The sequence below is a fragment of the Dasypus novemcinctus genome, chromosome 15 (genome assembly GCF_030445035.2).
Source record: "Dasypus novemcinctus isolate mDasNov1 chromosome 15, mDasNov1.1.hap2, whole genome shotgun sequence".
Classification (NCBI taxonomy): Eukaryota; Metazoa; Chordata; class Mammalia; order Cingulata; family Dasypodidae; genus Dasypus; species Dasypus novemcinctus.
In genome coordinates, this window is record NC_080687.1 from 31940355 (window position 1) to 31957379 (window position 17025).

At 36.1% G+C, this 17025-nt stretch overlaps 1 protein-coding gene across 1 annotated transcript in view; it reads left to right on the forward strand.

Moving 5' to 3' along the window:
• Window positions 1–17025, forward strand: part of CCDC168 (coiled-coil domain containing 168) — a 51174-nt gene that overhangs the window by 24110 nt on the left and 10039 nt on the right. The window contains exons 5-8 of the mRNA XM_071208120.1: window positions 485–6668; window positions 6975–7133; window positions 7245–9335; window positions 9852–15262. Of these exons, the coding sequence (XP_071064221.1) occupies window positions 485–6668; window positions 6975–7133; window positions 7245–9335; window positions 9852–15262 (13845 nt within the window). The remainder of the gene's footprint in view (window positions 1–484; window positions 6669–6974; window positions 7134–7244; window positions 9336–9851; window positions 15263–17025) is intronic.

Sequence of the window (17025 nt, forward strand, 5' to 3'; positions counted from 1 at the left end):
ACAATTCCTTTATGCCTTTTGTTTCTAAATTTAAAAGAGAGAAAAACTCATTAAAGTTAGCAAGCAAAGAAAGTGCAGTGAATCTCAAATGTCAACCTATGAAGGCAAAAAAGCCACCAATTTCACATATACTTAATGGCAGGTATAGCAAGGAACTGCAGTGCAATTTAAAAATGAAGGTGAAAGATCCAGAGCAAAGTAAAAATGTAGCAGATGCATTTTTGAATGTCATTCACTCTGTAGAGCCTATTTTGCCTGACATCAAAATGAGTAGTGGATTAAACATAGACACAGATATGCAAAGTATAACAAGACTTGGTCATACACAGCTAATGCAAGAGAAATCACCAAATAGAAGAAAAATGTCATGCCCAAATTCAATTAATATAAGTAGTTTATCTAGCAATGTGAAATATGGAGAGGGAGAGGAAGGAAAACAGGAAACTTTTCCAACAGCAAAGAATAACCAACACTTTAGATTCAGTGCATATGAGAAGGATCATGACCTTGTCAAGTCAGTTGAGGAGCTGAAACAACCAGGAAGTACAAATATTCAGGTACAATCACAAACACATTTTATGGAAACTATTTTGGATTCTAGTTCAAGCCCTTTATTGGATCAAGTTCAACTTGAAAATCTAGATAAGTGTGCTAAGATTTCACCTCCAGAGAAAGGGGAATCAAAGATTGATGAAATCATATTTTCTGCAAAAGAATGTGGTATTCTATCTGATGGGCTCCATCAAAAGGATCAGGATGGTAGGATTGAAAAGAATAAGAAAGTGCCTTTTGATGTCTACAAGCCTGTGTCATCTACATCCAAAAAGAAGGGACACTTCAAACTATTTTCAGTCCTGAACGGTTCGATGAATCCAAAATGTGGAATTAGAAAGGCAAAGAAACCATCCATTTCATATATTCTCAATATCAAGAGTGGTGCTAGCCAGAATGAAAGAAAAGAATTAGGACACAACTTGACCACCAAGATGAAAGAGATGCATCAAGGTAAGAAAGTGATGGATAAAATTTACTCTTTCACGATTACACCTGGCACTAGTATACATAGCAACATAGAAGCAGAAAAAGAAGTCTTGGGGAAAAAACTCAGTTCTATACAAGTAAAGCAAGAGATTTCACCACATGAAGGGAGTATTACTTCAGATGACATGAAAGAAACCAGCCTTCAAAATAAAAAGGAAGAAGAAATAGAACAGGAGGCATTACTAAAAGTAATTCCACAGCACAGCCAACATTTCATATTCTGCTCAGGTCAGGAGAAGGGGCTTCACAAATCAGGAAAACAAGAGAGTGCAAAAATTCTGTTTGTTCCAGAACAAAATATACCACAACTAATGCAGCCTACAGATCCAACTCAAGTTGAGAAGCTGAAGAAAAGCTTTCAGACACAAAATGGCACAATATGCACGGTGAATTCAAATCTTCCTCATCAAAAGTCAGAGGAAACACTAAAGGGTGAAGTTTTAACTGATACAATAAAAGATGGAGTCTCAACTGATGGATGCCATACAGGGGATTTGGATTGTCTTGGTAAAGAGGAAAAGGCAGAGTTAAAAAAAAATCCTCAAGCAAATGTCCTGGAGTTTTTGGATTTCTACACACCTGGTCTATCCAAATCTAAAATGCAGAGAAAGATATTTACATGTAGAGCATTAAAAAGTAAAAGGAAGGCAAAGAAGGCACCGATTTCACAGATACTTAATATCCCAAAATCTGGTTGTCAAAAAAATCTACATCTGAAGACCCCAACATCGCAGAGTGTTGAATTTTTAATTCATGTAAGAGATTCTATGATCCCATCTGACAGATTTCATATGAAGGTACTAGAAAAGCTTACTGTAGAGATAAAGGAAAGATTGGCACAAGAATTACCAGCAAAAATTCCGGAGTCTTTTGATGTCTCCTTGTGTGCTCTACCTGCATCTAAAAGAGAGAGAAATAAGTTAAAACTTAAAGACAAAAGAAATAAAATGAGCTCCAAATGTGTAACTTTGAATCCAAAGAAGGCGCTAATATCAGAAGTACTCAGAATCACTAGAAATATTAACCCAACCCATGGAAAGAAACATAAATGCAACTTTGAAGCCAAGATGAAAGAGACACAAGGGAAAAGTGTGGCAGGTGCCTTTTTGAATACTCTTTTCACTCCCAAGCCAGTTTCACCTGATATTGAAACTCGTAATAAAATAGAAACAAGCATATTAAGAAAAATGCAATCCAGTCATGTAACACATCCCTATTCCACTGATAAGGATTATACCTTAAATGACAGAGAAGTAAAAATGCAAGAAAAGGAAGAGGAAGAAGCTTTGCAAGAAACTTTTCCATACTGCACCCAACAGTCTATGTCCTCTGAACATCAAAAGAAAGAGCCAGACTTTGTTAGTTCTCATGCAGATTTTAACAATTCAGGAAACGGAAAAATTCAGGAATCGCCTGTTAAAGAACAAGAGAGGCAACGAAAAACTTTTATTGAAACTATTTTAGATGCTATTTCTTGCCCCATAAAAGATGTGTTACAAGTCAAGACATCAGAAAGGAACATCAAAAACCAAGGAGGTATAACATATGTAAAAGGTCCAAAAAGTTCAACTCATACTTTAGGGGAATCAGTGATTGGTGAACTTTTACCCAATGAAATAGAAAAACAATGTGAGGAGAGCCAAAGATGGGAACTTGATAGTCATATTATTGAGAAAAAGGCAGGCATGCCAGCCTTAGAACCTTCTGATTTCTCTATGCCTGCTTTATCTAAATTTTTAGGGCAGAGAAATGCAGCACAAATCCCTAAGCATTTAACTATGAAAGCAGAGATGCCATCGATTTTAAAGACAGATAATATTACTAGGCATGATGCCTTAAGCCATACAAAGGAACAAGAGTATATTTTGGAAAAGCTGACCAAACAAATATCTCAAAGTATATCAAATCTATGTATGAATACCTATTTTTCACCTCCACTTTTTTCACCTGACATAAAAATGCATAAAATACTTAAAACAGAGAAAGACCAGTTAAGAAAAGCAAGCAATATTACACAGCTGAAACAAGATGAAGAGAAAATATTGTATACAAATTCCTCTAATAAATGGAATATCTCAAGCAACACATTAGAAACAAGATGCCAAAATGAAGAAGAAAAGGGTTGCAAAGATGTTTTATTCAAAACAGGTCTACAGTTCCTGAATAATACAGGAAGTAGAAAAGATCAAAATATGCTTATCACAGAGCAAGAAGTACAGCAGCAAACAAAGGTTTCAGAAAACATATTGGAGTCTATTTGTTCTCCTACAATGACTCCATTTCAAACTGAAAAATCAAAGAACATCCCACCACAAGAAAACATATTAGTTATGACAGGTGAAAAGATTCCATGTCCAAAATCAGGGAAAGCAATGGTTGACAATCTTTTAATTGATAAAACAGAGTATAGTACTACATCCAATGGGAGCCCTACAAGAAAGCTGGATGTTCATAGTGCAGTTTCCCTGCAAGTAGTGGAAAACATGAAAACAGAAACACCAAAATACACAGTTGGTCAAAATATCTCACCTACCCAATCAGCAAAATCAGTGTTTGATGAACCATGTGATGAAAGCTCTGTAAAGAAATTGGATAATCATACTGCCAAGAAAAATCAAGAGTTACAAAGAGATTTTCTAACAATGGTCACAGGTTCTGTTTTACCTGATTCTAAAAAGAACAAAAATGATTTAAGATTTCTAGCAAGGAAAGATATGGGCCCCAGACGTGTATCTAGGAAGGCAAAGAAGCCTCTGTGTTCATGGGTGCTTAATATCTCTGTGCATGGTAATCTACACCATAGGAAAGAACCAGAATGCAATTTAAAATCCAAGGTGAAAGACATAAAACAAAATAAAAGTATAGCTAATGCACTTTTGTCTCCCATACCTGTTTCAACTGATAAAAGAATAGATATTAACATACATAGTAGACCAAAAGCAGAGATGGATAAACCACAAGCAAAAATATATGATCATACTCATCCAGAACTAGAGAAGTCACCAACTGATGAGGAAGAATGGAAGTCTGAGTTGACTGATGAGCAAAGCAGATCAAGCAACACAATGAAAATGAACGTGCATAATGAAAAGGAAGAGAAAAACATTAAAAACAAGTTATCAGAATCATTTCCACACTACAGCCAACATTTCAGTTTCAGTGCATATCAAATAAAAGATCCTGGCCCTAGCAAATCAGAATCTGAACTGAATAGTTCAGAAGGCAGCATGACTCAGGATCTGCTTTGTACAGTGCCAAAGTCGAGGCAAGGGCCACACTTCCTAATGACTCCATTCCCAAAAGCTGTGAAACTAGAGACTGGTTCAATAATAGGTGATACTCCTTGGGATGGAAATCCTAGTAGGAAATGGGATAGTCCTATTTCTGAAAAAAAAGCATGGAATCAAAATGAATTACTAACAACCATCGTAAAACCTTTAGATTCTCCAATCCTTGTTTCATCTGAATCTAAGAACCACAGCCACACATTAAAGGATGCAGTGAGGAAAAGTATAACAAGTCCCAAGCTTATAACTTTGAAAGAAAAGGAACAATCAATTCCACCATTGCTCCATATCACAAGGAATCATACCGGAGGTCATAAAAAGAAAAAGCAACACAGCTGTAAGTATAGGATGAAAAAGAGGCAAAAGAATGCAAGTATAGGGGAGGTGTTACTTAGTGCCACTTATTCTCCCATGTCTGATTCACCTGATGTGGAAATAACTAATACACCCAAAGCACACATAGACAATCCCAGAGGAGATGTATTCTTTGATATTCCACTGAAGCAAAAAAAATCACTAGGTGAATGTGAAGGTGAAGCTTGGCTTAAAGATTCTATTGAGAAGAGGTACACTTCAAAAATCACAACAGAAGAAAAACTTCAAGATAAAAAGGAAGCAAAAGATGGCAAAGAGGCATTAGTTCATCAGAGCACCATCTCGCTACCAATGCAGATGGTGAAGGAGAGCATAAAAGCACAAAAACTTGTAAAATATACAGAGAGTCCAAGGAGGCCATCACCAAAACCAGGGAAATCACTGATTGGAGAGCTTTTTGTGGGTGCAGCAGAATGTGGTACTCCATGTAAGGAAAGCCCTGGACAGAATATAGACAGTCAAATTGCAGAAAAAAAGGCAGAATTTCAAAGAATTGTACAAGAAACTGTCCCAGAGCCTTTTGATTTCTCTGAGCCTTTTCTTTCTAAAACTAAAAAGCCCAGAAATACTGCACAGTTAGAAGACATGAAAGTGACTATGAGTCCTAAGGGTTTAACTAGGAAAGCAAAAAGGCTACCGATTTCACGGTTATCTCATGCTACAGGATGTCGTTCACAATGTATATGCAAAACAAAATTGCTACAAGAAAAAAATGAGGCAGATGCATTTTGGGATAACACTAGTTCTCCCATACCTGCTCCATCTGACACTGGAACGGATAAAAACTTAAAAGCAGAGACAGACATGGTAAAGTCTATCAATCTTATGCAAATAAAGCCAGAAAAGTCAGGTAAAAAGAAAACAAGGAATACATATTCTAGTGGGAAAAGAAGTACTGCAAGAGATGGAATGAAAGAAACAGTGGAAGAAAAAGAGTGCCAAGTAATTGTACCAGAAAAATTTCCACCTTATATACAATTACTCAAGTCTGATACATACCAAAAAAAGAAGCCTGACCTGGTCAAATCAAAAAATGAAGTATATAGGTCAAGAAGAAGGAAAGTTCAGGATCTTCTTAGGGAACTAGATGTACAGCAACAAACATCATTTCCTGAAATTATTTTGGGTTCTACTTCTTGCCACGTAATGAATCAACTTCCAGTTGAGAAGATGAAGGAAACCCAGCAAGTACAGCAAGGGACACAGGTTACTGAGATTGCTACAATTCCACCACCCAAATTAGTGATTGATCAACTCTCATGCAAAACAATGGAGAGGGATGATTTATGTAATGGGACACTTCAAAAAATAGCAAAGCATTCAGAGTCCATCGACAAGGAAGATGCTTTGAACATTGTAAAGGAAGCAAAACTACATGATAGAGTAAGTGAGGAAGAGAAGCAAGAATATTTAATAGAAAGTGGACCACTGTATATAAAAAACTTCATGGTAAATGCTTATCTCATAAAGGAACCTGATCCTGGTAAGTCAGAAGCTGTCATTTTAGGAGAACCGTTTTCCTCCAAAAGTCAGATTTATAAAGAGAACCCAGAAAAAGACGTAAAAATAGAAAAAAACAATGTGAGAGTGAGTCTTCCACTTGGACTCCCAAAAATGATGAAATCAGAAATTTGTACAGAACTGGGTAAGCTAACAGGTGATTCTATATCTAATAAATTTGATAAAACGATGACTGGCAATTCTATTCTAAAGGAAAAAGCTCAAGACAGCAAGTTAGCAGGACTTGTCCTAGATTCTGTGGGCAAGCATTTGCCTACTCCAGAAGAAATTAAAAGACAGAATTCCAGCCTAAAAATAGTTGATATGTCAAGTGTAAGCCCCGAAAGTATACCTTTGGAGAAAAAACAATCAACAATCTCACAATCACTTAATAATGACACCTCTTATGCTTTTCCAAGCATTAATAAGGAGCAGCAAGAGAACTTTAAAGCCCAGAAGAAAGAAGTTGAGAAAGATAAACCTTTATTTAATGCAGAGCTAAGTTCTATATATGCTTCTACACTTATTCTACCAAACATAAAAATGGAGCAGTCACCTGATACCTGGGATACATATGCAGAACCTTCAGATAAGAACAATGTCCCAAACAAAGCAAAAGTTAGAGATGAAAAAAAGCATGTTTCATTTAGAACAGATCCACAGTATTTCCAGCCACTTGAATTTGGGGCACATCTAATGCGAGAGCCTAGTCCCGTCATATCAGAATCACCCATAATCAATACAGTGAACCCCAAGGACATGACTCCTCAGAAAACAAAAATTGACTCTATGGAAGATGAGGTAAAGACAGAAGTTGTAGAAGAGATTAGTCCAGAGTCCATATTTTTTTCTAAGACACATCCACTTCAAATGGAAAATCAGAAGAAAAAATTTAAACCTGCAAACTGGAAAACAATAGTACATCCTGATGTTCTGGTTCCAAATGCAAAGAAATCATTAATTGATGTACATTCTATTAATGCAACAGAGTGTGACAATTCATTGCAGCAAGGAGAAGGAAATGAACTTGAGAAGCAAGAGCCCCTTGCCCTGCAAAAGAAACAGCAAGAGCCATGTGTCTCAGAAATGATTGGGATTTCTGTTAATGCTTACACACATACATTTCCTGAAATTGTAAGACATGAAGATAAGGCAAAAACAACAGATGTGAAAAGCACTTTGCATACCAAACAGGTAAAATTGAAGAAAAAGAAAGCACCTGTTTCCCAGCTATTTCCTATTACTAGATATGATGCTGGAAACAAAAAAGAACTGAGATGTAGCATTAGACAAAAAAAAGTATTCCAGGAGAGGGAAAGTTTAGGAATAGTGCTGAAAGCTATTTATGACTCTGGATGCATTGTAACTCACATTAAAAAACTTACAGAAATAAAAATGGAGAAAGACAAGACAAAAGAGAGGATACACATTCTTCCACAGCTAAAGCTGGAGAAAACACTAAATGAAAGGCAAATGTCATCTGCACAACCTATTGACAAGTACAGCAATATTAAAAAATTGGAACAAAATATTAGAGAAAAGGAAGAAAAACACCAAAACATTTTGGCAGACGTACCCCAACAACATATCCAACCGTTAAAGATCAGCAAACAACAAATGAAGAAATTTCATTATGGAAATTTAGAAGTAGATTTGAAGGGAAAGATGTGCTCTGAATCACCCTCACACAAAGGAGAAACTGATTGCACTGGGCTTGATATCCCAAGAAGTAGAAGAGAAGGAGCAGAAGTTTTCACTAAGGGGCAACAGAAACCTTTCCTGAAGCAAGAGACGCAGAAACTAGACTTGATTCCTGAGGCCAGTCTGGAATCTATTCTTTGTCCCATGAAGAAACCTCTTCATTTAAAAGACACAATAGAATTCACACCAAAAGAGGTTTTAAAACTACCAATTCCACAGCAGGAAAAAGAATGGAAGATAATTAATAGCCTTTCAGGTTCAAAAGAACAATTACTAGTTCCAGGGTTAAGGACACAGCAACAAAAGCCTTTCACAGGACCTATTCTGAAATCTAATTCCTCTTACTTACTAGATCAACTTCATACTGAAAAGCCAAAGAAAGAAGTAAAAAAAGATAGAATTTTAAAGGGTTCAGTTCAACAGGAAAAGAAAATCTCAAACAAAACATATATGTCAAATGTGGATCATATATCAAAAAATATGGAAAGACTACTCTTGCTTATTAAAGAACAAAAGAAGAAGAGGAAAAAAAATAGAAAAAAGAAAAAATTTAAAATATCAGGAGACATGAAAGCAACAATAACTCCCAATCTAGTTTTAAAGTATTCACCAGCTGGAGCACAATACATTAATGCAATAGAGAACACCGACACTTTCAAACAAAGAGATGGAAAGGAATTGGAAGAGAGCTTGGCCATGCAAGGTAAACAGCAAATGTTGTGTGGTCCAGGGATTATCCCAGATTCTGTTTATTCAAATACGCTTATTTCTTCTGTAGTTAAAAGCACCATGCATTCCAAAGGGATAAAAATAAAGGTAAAGAAAGCACTTTTCCAGATCCTTTCCAGAACTAGAAGCAATGAAAAAGAACTGGGATGTAACATTAAGATACAGAAGAAGGAGTTTCAGCAAGACAAAATTTTAGCAGATTTTGTTCTGAAAGGTATTTGTAAATCTGGATATATTCCATCTCACATTAAAGAGTGTACAGAAGTAAAGAGGGAAAAAGACAAACCAAGAGGGCAGATTCATATTCCTCCACGACTAAATCTGATGAAATCACTAAGTGAAAGTAATCTGGAACCCGGTTCCTCTTGCATATTGCATCAACTTCACATTAGAAAGCCAAGGGAAGAAGTATTAGCTAAAGAAATAATGATTTCAAAAGTTTTCAGTCCAACAGTAGTGAGAGCACCAAATGAAGTAGATATTCCAGTAGATCAAACTCCATGTTCAGAAGAAATCAATCCATGTATTACAGAATGGGAACAACAATGGGAAAATACATACAAGGCTCACCCAAAATCTGTTTCTTATTCTTCGATGGATACACTTCAGATGAAGAGGCCATGGGTAAAGACAACAATAATGGCAGTCAATAGTATGTTTCATACTTCAGATAGAGAAGGAATTCGCTTACTTGCTGGAAAAGTAGAAGAGCAACCAAAAAGGATATACCAGACTCTTCCAAAGCCTTCTTCTCATTCTCCTATGTATTCACTTCAAAGTAAAACATCATGTGTAAAGAAGACATCAGAAGAAGTCATTAGGACTGTGGATCATACTCCTCGTGTAGAAGGAATTGGCTTGCTTATTGCAGAAAAAGTAATAGATCAACTGCAGATGAGGCACCTGGCTTTTCCAAAGCCTGCTTCTCACTCTTCAATGGATACAGTTCAAAGTAAGGCACCATATGTAAAGAAGGCATCAGAAGAAGGAGGGAGTGCCATGGGTCACAGTTTGAGTGCAGAAAGAATTAGCTTGCTTTTTTCAGGAATAGTGGAGCAACTGGAGAGGAAGCACCAGACTTTTCCAAAATCTGATTCTCATTCTTCAGTGGACACACTTCAAAGGAAAACACCATGTGTAAGGAAGGCATCAGAAGTAGGTGGTACCATGGATCACACTCTGAGTGCAGAAGGAATGGACTTGATAATTATAGGAAAGGAAGAACAGCAAAAAAAATGTTTATACAAGGCTCTTCCAAAACCTGCATCTCATTCTGCAATAGATCTCGTTCAACTTAATATCCCAAAGCAACAAGGAAAATTAGATAATATGAATATTATGCATTGTGAATATTCAACTTCACAGGCTAAGGAAGCATTAAAACAAATGGATGGCATAGTTGGACGTACTCAGAAAAGTAAAAAAAGACAAGACTTACTCAGTACAGAGCAAAACCAGCTGCACATGTCAAGTTCATATGAAAATTTTCTGGAGCACAATTCTTACCCTCAAAATGGCCCCTGTTCCCATCAACATTTAATGCCTCAGGCAAAGGAAGCATTATCAGAAGTAGGTAACATATCAAACAGGGCAAAGGGATTAGACTTCTTTTCTAACGATAAACGAAATACTGCAAATGACTATAGACTGGAATGGATTGTGTCCTCAAATATTCCAAGGAACATTAAAAAACAAAATAAAATGCTACCTTTAAAATCATGCAATAAAAACATAAAATATCGGAATGTTCCACTTCCAAAAGGAAAGAAAAAATTACGAGATGGGGCACAGATAATTGATTCAGTATCAAGTGGTAGCCCACCCAGGCAAAGAGTTAGAAAGAAGGTGGGATTATATAATGAAAAGCAAAAGGTACAAAAAGAAGCAGGGCTTTCTGGAACTTTTTTACATTCTCTTTATATCTGTATGCCTGTTTTGCAGGAAAATAAAACACAGAAGGATAACATTACAAAAGAAGATAAGAAAGACATAACATGCCCCAAAAGAAGAGCTTTGGAATCGAAGAAATCAGTATTTTCATATACACTCCATAACACTGACTGTGGTACTCCAAGCAACAAACCTGAACTGCAGTGGAGCATAAAAGAGAACATGGTAAATATAAAACATAGAAAGGGTGAAACAGATTTGGGCGTGACAAAAATATATGATTCCATAGCTTCTTCACCTCACCACATATTGAATAAAGAGACAATAGATAGAGTAATCTTGAATAATATGAAAAAAGAAAAGCAATATTTATCACAGAAAGAGGAGAAGGATAGAGTAAAAGCAGTCAATATGAAAGGAATAGTGGGCCCCAAGGTTATAATTCTGAAGGCAAAGGAATCATCACTGTCAAATATACTCAATAGAAAGGAATTGCTATTGCTGTTGAAAATTAAAAAGCAAGAGAACAAGGTGCAGGAAGATCTTAAAGATAAATCAGATGTGAAACTAACAAACTCATGTGCTTCCTTACGATCTCCTAATCTGAATTCAAGAATAAAAGTAGGAAAAAAGCCAGAGAAATTAAGAGACTGCCTTCCGCCACTAAATCTCCAGGTATCACCAAATGCCGGGAAAATATATGCAGAATCAGTTTATAATGATTTTATAAGCAATGTAACAACATCAAAACAACAGTTATCACAGAAAAAGGAGGAAGACAGAGAAAATATAATAGATGCGAAAGGTATAATGGGCCTCAAGCGTGGCACTTTGAAAAGAAAGAAAACATCTTTTAAACATATACCTCTTGGAAAGGAACTACAGTGGAACATTAAAGAACAAGAGAAAATGATGCAGGAAGATCAAGGTGATCAAAGTATAGTTCTGGATAAGCCCTGTGCTTCCTTTATTTCTCCATCTCACCTGAAAAGCAGTACTGGAATAAAAGGAGGAGACATACAAGGAATGACAGGATTCTCTTTTCAACCATTAAGACACCAGGAATTATCAGATGCAAGGGGAATATATGAAAAACCAATTGATGATATTTTAAACAATATTAAAAAAGCAAAATATATGCGACAGAAAGACAAAAATAGGGTGGGAAAAGCTTTGGAAAAAACAATACATCCCAAAGGAATAGATTTGAAAACAAAGAAGTCTTTACTTTTGCAGGAATTGCAGTTGAATAGCAAAGAAAAAGAGAAAAAATTGCAGGGAGGTAAAGATAAACATGTTGGGATTCAGAGCACATCTTGTGCTTCCATGTCTTTTCTGCCTTACTATGAATTGGACACAAGAATAAGAGAGGAAGCCATGATAATAAAAACAAGATCTTCTTTTCTACAACAAAAACTCCAGGAATCATCAGATATAGGGAAAACAGCATATAAAGAGTCTATTTGTTGTGATATTTCATACAGTGTAAAAAAAGCCAAAGAATATGTGATGCAGGAAGAAGAGAAACTAAAAATGGCAAAAATTAGACCTTTGATGAAAAAGAAATCATCAATTTCACAGAAATTTCGTTTAGACTTCAAAGAGCAAGAGAAAAAGACACAAAAAGTTAAAGGTGAACCAAATATGCTTCTGACCAATTCCAGCACTTCCATACCTCTATTTTTAAAATTGGATACAAGAATGAAAAAAGAAAAAAATAGAATTGGAATAACAAGATACTCTCTTCCAAAACTATTCCACCAGAAATCATCAGATGCAGTAAAAACAGCAAACAAAGAATTCACTGAGGCTGATAGTACTAGTGATTTAAAAAAACTAAAAGAATGTATGCCACAGAAAGAAGAGGATAGAGGAAAAATAGGAAATAGGAAATACATGATACACCCCAAAGGCACAACTTCCAAGGCAAAGAAACTACCACTTTCACATGTACTTCATATTGCTGAGGGCAGTGGCCCAAAAAGTAGAGAAGTACAGACCAACATAAAAGAGGGAATGGGACACAAACAGGAAAGAAAAAGTGAACTGGATAACGTTCTGAAAATACCTTCTCTACACCACTTCAGATTAGACACAGGTACAGAAGGCAAGAAAGACAAACTAGGAAAAACAAGATCTTTTCTTCTACCACCATGTCACATGGAATCATCAGATTCAGGAAAATTAAAATATAGAGTGTCACCTTTGTATTACAGCTCAAGCAATTTAAAAAGCACAAAATACATGACACAGAAAAAAGAGGATAAAATAAATACTGTTGAGAAAGGCAGAATGCATCGCAAGTATATAGCAGAGAAATCGCCCCTTTCCTATATACTCAATACAAAGCACCTGCAATTGAATATTAAAGAGGAAGAGAAAAAGGGGCAGGATGGTACAGGGAAAACAGTTGTGATTCAGGACAAAACCTGTGCTTCTGTAACTTCTCCGACTCACATTAAAAGTGACACAATAAAAAATAAAATTAAAGTACAGACCAACATAAAAGAGGGAATGGGACACAAGCAGGAAAGAAAAAGTGAACTGGATAACATTCTGAAAATACCTTCTCTACACCACTTCAGATTAGACACAGGTATAGAAGGCAAGAAAGACAAACTAGGAAAAACAAGATCTTTTCTTCTACCACCATGTCACATGGAATCATTAGATTCAGGGAGACTGAAATATAGAGTGACACCTTTGAATTATAGCTCAAGCAATTTAAAAAGCACAAAGTACATGACACAGAAAAAAGAGGATAAAATAAATATCATTGAGAAAGACAGAATGCATCACAAGCACATAGCAGGGAAATCGCCCCTTTCCTATATACTCAACACAAAGGAAGTGCAATTAAACATCAAAGAGCAACAGAAAAAGGGGCAGGATGGTAAGGGGGAAACAGTTGTGATTCGGAGCAAAACTTGTGCTTCTGTAACTTCTCCGACTCACATTAAAGTTGATACAATAAAAAATAAAAAAAAAGTACAGACCAACATAAAAGAGGGAATGGGACACAAACAGAAAAGAAAAAGGGAACTGAATAACATTCTGAAAACACCTTCTCTACACCACTTCAAATTAGATACAGGTACAGAAGGCAAGGAAGACAAACTAGGAAAAACAAGACCTTTTCTCCTACCGCCATGTCACATGGAATCATTAGATTCAGGGAAACTGAAATATAGAGTGACACCTTTGAATTATAGCTCAAGCAATTTAAAAAGCACAAAGTACATGACACAGAAAAAAGAGGATAAAATAAATATCATTGAGAAAGACAGAATGCATCACAAGCACATAGCAGGGAAATCGCCCCTTTCCTATATACTCAACACAAAGGAAGTGCAATTAAACATCAAAGAGCAACAGGAAAAGGGGCAGGATGGTAAGGGGGAAACAGTTGTGATTCGGAGCAAAACTTTTGCTTCTGTAACTTCTCCGACTCAAATTAAAGTTGATACAATAAAAAATAAAAAAAAAGCACAGACCAACATAAAAGAGGGAATGGGACACAAACAGGAAAGAAAAAGGGAACTGGATAACATTCTGAAAATACCTTCTTTACACCACTTCAAATTAGATACAGGTACAGAAGGCAAGGAAGACAGACTAGGAAAAACAAGACCTTTTCTCCTACCGCCATGTCACGTGGAATCATTAGATTTAGGGAAACTAAAATATAGAGTGTCACCTTTGAATTATAGCTCAAGCAATTTAAAAAGCACAAAATACATCACACAGAAAAAAGAGGATAAAATAAATATTGTTGAGAAAGATAGAATGCATCGCAAGTACATAGCAGAGAAATCGCCCCTTTCCTATATACTCAATGCAGAGGATCTGCAATTGAACATCAAAGAGGAAGGGAAAAAGGGGCAGGATGGTATGGGGAAAACAGTTGTGATTATGAACAACACCTGTGCTTCTGTAACTTCTTCAACTCACATTAAAGGTGACACAATAAAAGAAGAGGACGATGAACTAGGAATAAAAAAATATCAAGTGCCATGTTCTGAACTCCAGAAATCAGTGGCTTCAGAGCAAATAGCATCTACAGAGTCAACTGATAGTGACATTTTGAGCCATGTTAAGAAAGGAAGACATATACCACAAAAAGAGGTGAGAATGGAAACATTGGCTGTGAGTGGCTTAAAGCATCCAAAGAATGCAAGTTTCAGGGGAAAATCATCATCACTTTCTCATGTATTCGATATTACTAAGGATGGATCCCAAAGGAAGAGAAAGGAACAACAGTGGAGTAGTAAAGTGAACAGAGAACAGGGGCATGGAAAAAAAGAAGAACTGGATGTAGTTCTGCCAAAAGCTCCTATTTCCATGCCTTCTCCATCTCACCATATATTAGATATAAGAATCAAAGTAAACAAAGAATTTCTTGAGATGGAAGGATGCTCTCCACAATTAAAACTACATATATCATCAGATGAAGAGAAAGCCAGAAATGAAGAGTCAAATGAATGTATTAAATCACATAATGAAACACTAAAAGCTGATCAACATATACCAAATAAAAAAGAAATGGAGAGAGTAAAAATGGAAAACAAGCAAGGTATAATACTCCCTCCATTAATAAATTTAAAAGCAAAGACATGCCCCCTGGCACATCAATTCAATAGAAAGAAATTACCCTTGAATATTAAAGAGCAAGAGGAAAAAGAAGAGGAATGCAAATGTGAACCAGGGATGATTCTGAGAAAAACTTTTGCTTTCTTACCTTTTCCCTCACTTGGCCCTAAATGGGACCCTAGAATGAATGAAAAGGAAGGCAAGCTAGGAATAACCCAATCCTTCTCATCACTCAAGAGTCAAGGTCCATCAGAAGCATGCAAAAAAGCCTATACTGAGTCAAATGATGGTTATATGTTAAGCAACAGAAAAGGACCAATGCAATCTACAATACAGGAAAAGAAAGAAGATAAACTCAAAATGGACATGCAAGGCAAAATGGTCCCAAAATGTAGACATTTGAAGGCAAAGAAATTACAACTTTCACATGAACTCAACAACAAAATACTGCAGACGAAAAGTAAAGAGCAGGAGAGAAAGGTGCAGGACAATAAAAGTGAACTAGTTACAGGTCTCACAAACATTTGTGCTTCTTTACTTACTTTACCACATCTTAAAGCTGATAAAGCAGAAGAGTGTGATTACATGCTAAAATTGACAAGATTGTCTCTTCCACAAGTAAAGTCCAAGAGCTCATCAGATGCAGAAAAAGTAGCATATCCAGAAACTATTGTTGGAGTATTCTCAAGCAAGGTAAAAGAATTACAGGAACAAATGCTACAGAAAAAAAACGATAGAGATAAAAATGTGGCTACGAATGGTCTAAGAGCTTATCCAGAAAAAATTGTTGGAGAATTCTCAAGCGAGGCAAAAGAATTAAAAGAACAAATGCTACATCAATTCAATAGAAAGAAATTACCCTTGAATATTAAAGAGCAAGGGGAAAAACTGGAAGAAGGCAAATGTGAACCAGCCATGAATCTGAGAAAAACTTTTACTTTCTTACCTTTTCCCGAACCTTGTCTTAAATGGGACACTAGAATGAATGAAAAGGAAGGCATGCTAGGAATAACAGAATCCTTCCTATCACTCAAGAGTCAAGGTCCATCACAATCATGCAAAAAAGCTAATAGAGAGTCAAATGACGGTTATATATTAAAGAAGAGAAAAGGACTGTTGCAATCAACAAAACAGGAAGAGAAGGGAGATAGATTCAAAATCGACATGCAAGGAAGAATGCTCCCAAAGTGTAGGAATTTAAGGGTACAGAAATTACCACTTTCACACACACTCAACAACAAAGAATTGCAGTGGAAAAATAAAGAGCAAGAGAGTAAGAACAAAAAAAATGAACTAGTTACGGGAATCACAAACATTTGTGTTTCTTTACTTACTCTACCACATCTTAAATCTGATACAGCAGAAGGAGATGGATACATGATAAAATTTACCAGATTGTCTCTTCCACAACTACAGTCTGAGAACCCATCAGGTGCAGAAAAAGAGGCATGTCCAAAAACAATTGATAGAGAAGTCTCAAATAAAGTAAAAGAATTAAAAGAACAAATGCAAGAGAAAGAAGAGAAGGATAGAGATAAAAACGTGGCTACAAATGGTATAGGAGCATATCCAGAAACGATTGCTGGAGAATACTCAAGGAAGGTAAAAGAATTAAAGGAACAAATGCTACAGAAAGAAGGGAAGGATAGAGAAAAAAATATGGCTACGAATGGTGTAGGAATATATCGAGGAACGACTGATGGAGAATTCTCAAGTGAGGGAAAAGAATTAAAAGAACATGTGATAGAGAAAGGAGAGAAGAATAGCGAAAAAAATGTGTCCAGGACGTGTGTAGGAGCATATGAAGAAACAATTATTGGAGGAATCTCAAGCAGTGTAAAAGAATTAAAAGAACAAATGCAAGAGAAAGAAGAGAAGGATAGAGATAAAAACATGGTTACGAATGATGTAG